Here is an 11,882-nt window from a genome sequence, read left to right as displayed (position 1 = left end):
TCTTTCCCTTTCCTTTCTTTTCTTTTCTTATTTTTCTTATTTTTATTTTTGTAACTTCTACTATTATTTTAATTTATATTTTAATGTTTAATTTTTTATGTAAGTGTACTATTTCTCCTTATTTCCCGAAGAGCTTGTATGTAACAATTCGATTTTACTACTTAAAACACACATCCCATCTGGACCTTTTCTTAAACCATTTTGTTGTCAACTCACCAACGTTAGCAAGAATTGGTTATTACAAATCAAGTGTAGGGACTCGATCAGCTTTGCTTATGCCTTAGTTTTTCTTGTGCCTCTAGAGTAGAATTAATTCCTTGCATTATAAACTATCACCTTTTCCTTCTTCTAGACTCTTTTAAACAACTCAAACTACAAGCATAACAAGGCAGATTTCCTCTTCACCAACTGACCTAAGGTTTCAGATAAGCCCCTATCTTATTGACATTTCCCTTCACAAGCGATTTGAACCACCAAGTTACACAATTGTCCTTGACAGCTGGCCATAATTTTTGCCAAATTTTTTTCAGAGCCCTGTGCTCGATTGCCAACACATTTGGCAACTAAAAATCATAAGGACACGGACACCCAAATGACATCAGATATATTCTTATAAAATAAAGCAGAAATTCTTATCTTATGAAGTAAGGAGATAATAAAAGGTTAGGGAAAAAGGTATACTTTCTGTGGAGTAGGAGCTTCAGTGGGGAAATGCTGTTCAATAAGCGCCTTTATTGCTTTTGAAATTTCCTCTTCTGATGCATAGCATGTAATTTCAGCTGGAAGAACTCTCAATATAAACCTATATAAACATATTGGAAAATCAGATCAAAGGTGATACAGAAGTATAGTTAGAGCGCAGAAAGGGACTGAAAGCAAAAGTTCCAAATTGGTTTGAATAATGAAAAGAAAAGGACAAGTTTAAACCTTGACATATGTTTCTTTGTCAAAGCAGCAGAACTCATCATGTGTTGGACTATGCTAGCAGGCCCATGTTTCCCATCACTTTTATGCATTTGAATGAAGATACAACCATTACAACCAGAATCAAGACTCAGGAAACGCCTCTTTTACGATATATGAGGAAAAGGTTAGCATCATTAAAGATGAGTTAATTATGAAGAATTAATTTCAAATAATTACAGTTTATAAGATGAGAGCTACCTTGTTCCTGTCCCCCATCTCTTTCAATTCCTCTTCAATTAGGTCATCAATGGACTTTTCTTTACCATTGCGAGAATCTGTAGCTTGAGAATTTGCATCTACCTCAATACATTGCTTCTTTGTTGGTTTCTCCTCATTATCTTCTTCAATTTCTCCATATTGTTTCTTTGCTGGTTTGTTTTCACTTTCTTCTTCTGTTTCTTCATGTTGCTTATTTGCTGTCTTATCCTCATTTTTTTCTTCTATTTCTTCATGTTGCCTATTTGCTGTCTTATCCTCAGTTTTATTTTCTGTTTCTTCATGTTTATTATTTGTTGTCTTATCCTCGCATTCTTTTGCATGTTTATCAGCTTCAATGTCCTCACTTCTACAAGGAGACTCACCTTCTTCACCAGAAGAATCAGAGTCCTCAAATTTAGTTATTTTATTCACAGGTTTAATGGGAATAGCCCTGGATGTCGGTCCAGAATCCTTGCCATCAAGAAGTTCCTCATAGAACTGCACATTGTAAAAGGAACAATGGGAAGCAATTGAGTTGAGAATAAATATAACGTCTTGAAGCAATGATACACTTACACCAAAGTTGAAAGCAACATAACACAATAGCAAAACAACGACATATGCACATTTCCAAGCAAAGCTATGTGCCAATTCACATATCAGATTATAACTTAGAAGAGCAAATTCAATTGTTTGCTTTTAACTTAAATATGGAAGGCATCATATATTATATGAAATCCCCAAGCTGATTAAGAGGATGATCAATGGAATCAGATCAGCTTTCCAAACAAAAGCCCAGGTTACAAATACCGCTACAACTTTCTTAAAGGATCTCGTCAATAACTCGTCATATTACCTAAGATTATACCTAGGTGTGTTTTTGACTGTGATGAATATTAATAAACCTACAGTTTATACAACTTGATATGACGCACATGACTGCACAATTTCATGAAAATCTACATCTTTCATGTCTTCGTTCCATTTTGACGGTGCCCCTTTAGCTGACTTCATGCTCAAGAGCACCTACCTCCGACTCTTTGTCTACTATATGGACCTGATGAGTGGAAATACAGTAGCTAGAACTTCTGCCTAAGCACAAAGACTAGTTTCAACTCATACGTCTTTTTCTGAGAGATAAGCAATCCATATGACAACATCCCACATCTGATTACATCTCTCAAATGCTTAAGCAAATCCCAGTTCTGAGCAAAACTGTGCTGTCAACATTTTTATTTTGAGCACTAGTATGCAACTATGCATATTCATTAATGAAATACTACATTTTAAGTTTATTATGATTTTTGTGGACATTTATGAAATACATCCATGCATGTACAGTTGTGTGGGTATATGTGTGCAGGTTTCAGTTATTCCAAAATCTTTTATGCAGGCAAAGGCACTTTATCATATATATGACTGTGCCCAAACATTTATCAAGGCAAATGCCAGGGTGCTAGTTGGTTCATGACATATTGAATTTTTAAGTGGATTATGATCCATTCAACCATTCAAAATGTGCAAAAGCATGATTGAACTTTAGAAAGATGCATGTTTGTGTACGTTCTAATTTTATCATTTAATTCATGTGTTTGTGTACATTTCAATATGTTTATAAGTTTCACCTGCTACAACAGTAAATTAAGGTCAGCCAATGTGAAACAAGTCCATTTTATAATGGCTACTAAATTTCTTCTCTTTCTTTGTGAAAGCTAAATTAAATTAAATTAAATTAAAGTAATCAAAAACATCAGTGACTATCAAATGGCCACTGGATATGCAAATGAAAATATAATCCTCAACAAGCTTCGATAGATTGTACAAGCTACTTTTTGGGTATCAGCATATATTTAGGTCAGAACACAAGATTGGTCAATTAAGTGATAAACTAACAACTAAGAGCAGAAGTCAAGTTTAAAGAAAAAAAATCTTATTTTGATCAGTACCCAATACTCAAAACAATATAGAACTGCAAATACAGTCAGAGCACATAAATTGTCCCAATTAAAAGAGATTTTTATAAAGTAACAACTAAAATCATGAAGTAAAGTAAAAAATCTTATTTTGATCAGAAGACAATAAGCAAACAAAACCATAATCACTAAAAAAACCAAACAGCACATAAATCAGATGTCCCAAAACAAAAAAAGTATAAGATTTTTAAAGAGTACTATTTTGATAAAGTAACAAATAAAATCATGAATTCAAGTGAAATTTCTCAAATTTAGTTATTTTATTCACAGGTTTAATGGGAATAGCCCTGGATGTCGAACCAGAATCCTTGCCATCAACAAGTTCCTCATAGAACCGCACATTGTAAAAGGAACAATGAGAAGCAATTGAGCTGAGAATAAACATAATGTCTCGAAGCAATGATACACTTACACCAAAGTTGAAAGCAACATAACACAATAGCAAAACAACGATATTCTCAGATTTCCAAGCAAAGCTATGTGCCAATTCACATATCAGATTATAACTTAGAAGAGCAAATTCAATTGTTTGCTTTTAACTTAAATATGGAAGGCATCATATATTATATGAAATCCCCAAGCTGATTGAGAGAATGGTCAATGGAATCAGATCAGCTTTCCAAACTAAAGCCCAGGTTACAAATACCGTTACAACTTTCTTAAAGGATCTAGTCAGTAACATGTAATATTACCTAAGATTATACCTAGGTGTGTTTTTTAGTGTAATGAATATTAATAAACCTACAGTTTATACAACTTGCTATGCCGCACATGACTGCACAATTTCATGAAAGTCTACATCTTTCATGTCTTCGTTCCATTTTGACAGTGCTCCTTTTAGCTGCCTCCATCTGCCTTTATGAAAATCTAGAACTTCTGCCTAAACAGTAAACACAAAGACTAGTTTCAACACATTCGTCTTTTCCTGAGTGATAAGCAATCCATATGACAACATACCACATCTGATAACATCTCTCAAATGCTTAAGCAAATCCTAGTTCTGAGCAAAACTGTGCTGTCAACTTTTTTATTTGAGGACTAGTATGCATATTTGTTAATGAAATACTACATTTTTAAGTGTATTATGATTTTTGTGGAAATTTATGAAATACATCCATACATGTAGAGTTGTGTGGGCATATGTGTGCAGGTTTCAGTTATTCCAAAAGCTATTATGCAGGCAAAGGCAGTCCATCGTATATATGGATATGCCAAAACATTTATCAAGGCAAACGCCGGGGTGCTAGTTGGTTCATGACATATTGAATTTTTAACTGGATTATGATATTTTCAACCGTTAAAAATGTGTATAAGCATGATTGTACTTAAGAAAGATGCATGTTTGTGTATGTTCTAATTTCATCATTTAATTCATATGCTTGTCTACATTTCAATATTTATACAAGTTTTTGTAAGACGTTTTCCACTTTTATAGGAATATATTATATTATTTTAGTGTGGAAAATTAATGATCCATTTAAGACGTTTTCCACTTTTATAGGAATATATTATATTATTTTAGTGTGGAAAATTAATGATCCATTTAATGGGAAGTTGCCAATGATCAATAGGAATATATTATATTATTTTAGTGTGGAAAATTAATGATCCATTTAATGGGAAGTTGCCAATGATCAATGCAACTACCCATGATCTTCCCCCACGTTTTGTAAACCACCCACTATTTCACTATCTTGTCCATTACTCTATGATGGCTAGAGTAGTATAAGTAGACAATGTGTGTTTCATGAAAGGTCACCAAATCTACTCTCATGTTTTTATACACCATCTAAAAGTAAAAGGAGGGTTTGGAACCATCAACATTAATTAGAGCTTTCTAAAGTGCTACTAAGGTTTTCAAAAGCAATGGTTGGAGGTAAATTAATCGATCTTATCTTGTTGCTTCCGCTTTATTATTATATGTTCATATGGAAATTAGAACATGTAAAATATATGTGATATGTTTTACATTTGGTATCAGAGCCAATAATTATCTCTGTCTTGCTTACTATGAAATCCGGAGTCTTATTATAATTTTAATATGGTTAAGATAAAATGATACAATAAGACATGAAGATTTGTTTCGTGAACAGTAGCAAATTATTCCAATTCTTTTCTCATGTTTCATCCATAAAGTAGTCACATATTTATAGAAATTGACGTACAGTAAGCATGCCCAAGTGCCTTCTTTGCGTTCTGGTATTTTTTTGTTTACTGATGTATGAGTAACTTTTGTGAATTGGATTGGAATTACGTTTCAGATTCTAATAAGTTGAATAAATTTCATCCAGTTTCCACATTTAGTCCATGATTCTATATTAAATTATTGTTATTCATTATTATTATGTTGAAGTGAATAAATAATTTATTAGAAGATTATGTCAAGTGATTTGTTAATTTTAGTAATTAGAGAGTAGCCACAGCATCTCTAGTTATTTAAAATTTTTTTTATGGAATCACATGTGGAAACTAGACATCAATTTGTAATTAATTGTATGTAATATGATTAAATATGCCCACAGGAAATTTGATTATATTTGTATGATTAATTAGGATGAAATATAAAATTATGTTCCTTAATCTACCCACATGAATTAAGGAATGAATATAATTTGATAGTTTCATCATATGGTTATTTTTATGAATTTAATTTGAGTAGGACTTTAGCCCATAGGCAGGTTTTATGTCACTAGATTCATATTTTGCATGATTTACATTGGTAAAGCATGATAAAGTTAAGTCTCAATTTCGTTAATAAGCATGTATTTGTTTGCAGCAATTTTACCTGGGAATATTTCTGATGTCAATTGTGACATTCCTGAATTAAGGGGTGATAACTATAAGGTGTGGAAAGAAAGAGTGCTTCTGCATTTGGGATGGATGGATATCGACTATGCTATTCGGAAAGACGAACCACCGGGTATAACTGAAACTAGCACTCCAGATGCAGTTAATCTTTATGAAAAGTGGGAGCGATCTAATCGCCTCTCTGTTATGTTCATAAAGACCAAAATTTGTGCTAGTATTCGGGGTTCTGTCGATAAGCATACTAAGGTTAGAGATCTCCTTTATGCCATTGATGAGCAGTTTGCAACTTCTGACAAAGCTCTTGCTAGCACCTTAATTATGAAATTCTCATCCATGAGGCACCATGAGACTAAGGGTGTGCGTGATTATATCATGCGCATGAGGGATATTGCGGTCCAACTTAATACTTTGGAAGTTACCATGTCTGACTCTTTCCTAGTGTATTTCATTTTGTGCACACTTCCTCCACAGTATGGCCCCTTTAAGATCTCTTATAACACACATAAGGATACATGGTGAATTAATGAACTTATGACCATGTGTGTTCAAGAGGAAGGCAGACTAGTGATGGAAGAAGGTGAGAAGGTGAACCTTACTACTGGTTCTTCTTCAAAGAAGAAAAAGGATCACATTGAGCAAAAGGGAAAGATTACAGCTAAGCAAGGCATAAAGAAGGAGTCTGCGTGTTTCTTTTGTAAAAAGAAGGGACACATGAAGAAAGACTGCATTAAGTTTAAGACTTGGCTTGAGAAGAAAGGTAATTTTCTTGCGTTCGTTTATGAATCTAATATGGTTAATATTAATCATAATACATGGTGGATTGATTCCGGTACTACAATTCATGTTTCGAATACCTTACAAGGTATGACAAACCTAAGGAAACCAATGGAAAGTGAACACTACATCTATTCAGGCAGCCAGATGAGTTCACATGTGGAGGCCGTTGGGACATGCAGTTTAATTCTTAGTAGTGGTTTTATTTTGCATTTAGAAAAGACGTTTTATGTACCTAGTTTTACTAGGAATTTGATTTCAGTTTTAAGACTTGTACCTTTAGGAATTTTCTTTAATTTTTCAGATTCTGGTTTCAGTATTTTCAGAAATTCTGAAGTTATTGGTTATGGTATTTTGTCTGATGGCTTATATCGTCTTTCTTTGCAAAATGATATCACTCATAATTCTATGCATGTTAATACTGGATTAAAAAGATGTATTATGAATGAGAACTCATCTATTTTGTGGCACCGGAGATTGGGACATATCTCCATTGAGAGAGTTAAGAGATTGGTAAAGGATGGAGTACTTAGTACTTTAGACTTCACTGATTTTGACACTTGTGTTAGTTGCATTAAGGGAAAGCAAACTAACAAACATAAAATGGGTGCCAAAAGGAGTTCAAGCCTGTTAGAGATCATTCACACGGATATTTGTTGTCCGGACATGAACGCTAATGATCCGAAATACTTTATCACCTTCATAGATGATTATTCACGATATATGTATCTTTACTTACTTCGTTCTAAGGACGAAGCTTTGGATGCCTTTAAATTGTTTAAGGTTGAAGTAGAGAAACAATGTGATAAGCACATAAAGATTGTGAGATCAGATAGAGGTGGAGAGTACTATGGTAGATACACTGAGAACGGACAAGCGCCAAGTCCATTTGCTAAATTTCTTCAAGAGCATGGGATTGTTGCCCAATACACTATGCCTGGTTCTCCAGACCAAAATGGTGTAGCAGAAAGAAGAAATAGAACTTTAATGGACATGGTGAAAAGTATGAGAAGTAATGTTAAACTTCCATCATTCTTATGGGTTGATGCTCTTAAGACGACAGCGTATATATTAAACCGGGTTCCCTCCAAGGCTGTCTCAAAGACACCTTTTGAGCTATTCAAAGGATGGAAACCAAGTTTGCAACATGTACGCATTTGGGGATGCCCGTCTGAGGTTTGAGTGTACAATCCACTAGAGAAGAAGCTAGATCCAAGGACTATTAGCGAGTATTTCATTGGATATGCCGAAAAGTCCAAGGGTTATAGATTCTATTGTCCAACTCATAGCACCAGAATTGTGGAATCAAGAAATGCTAAGTTTCTTGAAAATGACTTGATTAGTGGGAGTGATCAATTTCAGGACATTGTTCCTGAAAAGAATGATGATCAAATTCCACATATTGTTTCAAGTGATAAGTTGATTGTCATTCACGCACCTCAATCTCAATTGCGTGTTAGACAACCAACTATTGAGGTTCCACAAGTTGACAATAATCTAGCAGATCATAATGTAAATGAGGAACAAACAGTTCATCATGAAGATGAACAAGTTCCATTGAGGAGATCTACTAGACCAAGGAAATCAACTATTTCTGATGACTATTTAGTGTATCTACAAGAATCGGATTGTAATATTGGAGCCGATAATGATCCTATGTCATTTTCACAGGCCATAAGCTCTACAAATTCAAACTTATGGATGAATGCCATGAAAGATGAGATGGACTCCATGGCATCTAATCGAGTTTGGGATCTTGTCGAGTTGCCAAATGGTGTAAAAACCAATGGATGTAAGTGGGTCTTCAAGACAAAGAAAGACTCACAAGGCAACGTCGAAAGACATAAGGCTAGACTCGTTGCCAAAGGGTTCACTCAAATGGAAGGAATCGACTACACAGAGACTTTCTCTCCTGTATCAAAGAAAGATTCCTTTCGAATGGTGATGGCATTAGTAGCTCACTTTGATTTTGAGCTATATCAGATGGATGTGAAAACGGCATTTCTCAATGGTGACTTAGAGGAAGAGGTTTATATGAAACAACCTGAAGGATTCTTCTCTAAGGATGGTGAGCATTTGGTTTGTAAGCTTAATAAATCCATATACGGGTTGAAACAAGCTTCCCGACAATGGTATATGAAATTCCATAAAGTGATTACTTCATTTGGTTTCGAAGAAAATATTATGGATCAATGTATATACCTTAAGGTCAGTGGGAGCAAGATTTGTTTCCTTGTGTTGTATGTGGATGATATTTTGCTAGCAACCAACGATAAGGGGTTTCTATATGAGGTGAAACAATTTCTTTCAAGTAACTTTGATATGAAAGATATGGACGAGGCGTCTTATGTCATTGGCATAAAGATCCATAGAGATAGATCTCGAGGCATATTGGGTTTGTCTCAAGAGGCCTATATCAACAAAGTCTTAGAAAGATTCAGTATGAAAGATTGTTCACCAAGTGTAGCACCCATTGTGAAAAGGGACCGGTTCAGTTTGGACCAATGCCCCAAGAATGACATTGAAAAGGAACAAATGAAAAATGTTCCATATGCTTCAGCTGTTGGTAGCATTATGTATGCTCAGGTCTATACTAGACCCGACATTGCATATGCCGTTGGAGTATTAGACAGATATCAAAGTAACCCAGGCATCGATCACTGGAAGGCTGCGAAGAAAGTGCTGAGGTACCTTAAGGGGGATATCAAAGTAACCCAGGCATCGATCACTGGAAGGCTGCGAAGAAAGTGCTGAGGTACCTTAAGGGTACTAAAGATTACATGCTTATGTATAGACGGACTGATAGTCTTGAAGTGGTAGGCTACTCCGACTCCAACTTCGGTGGCTACAATGATTCACGTAAATTCACATCAGGATATGTGTTTATGCTAGCCGATGGATCCGTATCCTGGAGGAGTACGAAGCAGACCTTGACGGACACTTCTACAATGGAGGCTGAGTTTGTTTCTTGTTTTGAGGCTACCTCACATGATGTATGGTTGAAAAGCTTCATATCTGGGCTAAGAGTTGTTGACTCTATTAGTCGGCCAATAAGAATGTATTGTGATAATTCAGCTGCTGTCTTTATGGCTAAGAATAATAAGAGTGGAAGTCGAAGTAAACACATCGACATAAAGTATCTAGCCGTAAAAGAACGTGTGCAAGAAAAGAAAGTGATCATTGAGCACATTAGCACTGAATTGATGATAGCTGATCCATTGACTAAAGGCATGCAAATTAAAGGATTCAAGGATCACGTATTAAGGATGGGCCTTGGTTCCATTATGTAATACATTTATTATGTTTTGTATGAACTTTTCATTCATTGGATAATTTCTCATTTGGATTATGTACGTACATACTTTAGTTATTCTATTATATTGAGAAATATCATTATATTTTGACCAAGAGTAAACATAAGGTTTACTCATTAAGTTAATTATGAGTGGTGAAAGACTAAGTATATTGTGATACATGGAAGATTAATTTTTGATCTTAAAAGGAATTAATCGCCATGATCCGTATATGGAGTTTTTCTTGTTAAAATGGATTAAGTGGGAGAATGTAAGACGTTTTCCACTTTTATAGGAATATATTATATTATTTTAGTGTGGAAAATTAATGATCCATTTAATGGGAAGTTGCCAATGATCAAGGCAACTACCCATGATCTTCCCCCACGTTTTGGAAACCACCCATTCTTTCACTATCTTGTCCACTACTCTATGATGGCTAGAGTAGTATAAGTAGACAATGTGTGTTTCATGAAAGGTCACCAAATCTACTCTCATATTTTTATACACCATCTAAAAGTGAAAGGAGGGTTTGGAACCATCAACATTAATTAGAGCTTTCTAAAGTGCTACTAAGGTTTTCAAAAGCAATGGCTGAAGGTAAATTAATCGATCTTATCTTGTTGCTTCCGCTTTATTATTATATGTTCATATGGAAATTAGAACATGTAAATATATGTGATATGTTTTACAGTTTTACCTGCTACTATGGTAAGTAAATCAAGGATAGCCAACGTGGAACTAGTCTGCATTACAATCACTATTTTATTTCCTTCTCTTTCGTTGTGAAAAGCTAAATTAAATTACAAGTAATTAATCAAAAGCAACAGTCACGATCTTATGGCCATTGGATATGGCATGCAAATGAAAAATATAATTCTCAACAAGCTTCGATAGATTGTACAAGTTGCTTATTTGGGCATCAGCATATAATTAGAGCAGAACACAATATTGGTCAATTCAGTGATAAAGTAACAACTAAGAACATGAAGTCAAGTATTTTTTAAAAAATCTTATTTTGATCGTACCCAATACTGAAAACATATAAAACTGCAAATATAGTCAAACCAGCAAATAAATTGTCCCAATTAAAAGAGATTTTGATAAAGTAACAACTAAAATCATGAAGTCAAGTAAAAAACTTATTTTGATCGAAAGCCCATAAGCAAACAAAAACCATGATCACTAAAAAAACCAACCTGCACATAAATCGGACGTCCCAATAAAAAAATTGTATAAGATTACTAAAAAGTACTGTTTTGATAAAGTAACAACTAAAATCATGGATTCAAGTGAGATTTCTCATTTTAATCAAAACACAATAATCAAAACAAAGATACAGTCACAAACAAAACCAAGAAGCAATAAATTGGGCATCCCAATAAAACTAAATAAAATTATTGAAATTTTTGGGAAAAAAAATAAAGAACTCACAGAATCAAGTAGATTGAGGGCTTCATTAGTGGCCTGCCTCTCTCGGCCACCATCACAGGTAATGAAGAAACCCTGAACCCCAGGCCTCAACGGCCACGACCCTTTCCTCACTGGCTTCTACACAAAAACAGTCAAACAAAAAAAAATCCAAAAAAAATCAACCAAAAAAGGAAAAGAAATGAACTTTTTGTTGTATGAAATTTGAGGAGGGCATTGAGGTTACGCTATGAGGGAGGTACTTCCTCTTCTTGGGCTTTCCATTGTTGTTGTTTTTGTCCGCCATGGATTTTGAGCTTCAGGGGCTTCGAAGTTCTACTCGCGGTAGGGGAGGTGAAAGACGCTGGGACTTGAGCGCAGCCAGCCCTATAAATATGTTGGGTGGGCTAAATGCATAACTGGGCCGACCCATGTTTGAATTTTAGTACTGGGCCTATCG

General features: G+C 34.7%; 1 protein-coding gene across 2 annotated transcripts in view; it reads right to left on the bottom strand.

Moving 5' to 3' along the window:
- The window catches only part of LOC109850056 (THUMP domain-containing protein 1 homolog), a 24,130-nt gene extending 12,338 nt beyond the window's left edge, over positions 1–11,792 (bottom strand). Inside the window, exons 1-5 of one of the 2 annotated variants that reach the window (XM_020419963.1) lie at positions 11,670–11,792; positions 11,447–11,563; positions 1,165–1,662; positions 928–1,067; positions 682–802 (exon numbers count right to left, since the gene is read on the bottom strand). In XM_020419963.1, the coding sequence (XP_020275552.1) occupies positions 682–802; positions 928–1,067; positions 1,165–1,662; positions 11,447–11,563; positions 11,670–11,729 (936 nt within the window). In that variant the 5' untranslated portion in view covers positions 11,730–11,792. The remainder of the gene's footprint in view (positions 1–681; positions 803–927; positions 1,068–1,164; positions 1,663–11,446; positions 11,564–11,669) is intronic. The other variant, XM_020419965.1, reaches the window with a different exon arrangement.

This window comes from Asparagus officinalis, chromosome 7, assembly GCF_001876935.1.
Source record: "Asparagus officinalis chromosome 7, Aspof.V1, whole genome shotgun sequence".
NCBI lineage: Eukaryota > Viridiplantae > Streptophyta > Magnoliopsida > Asparagales > Asparagaceae > Asparagus > Asparagus officinalis.
This window is presented reverse-complemented; position numbering and strand designations above follow the sequence as displayed.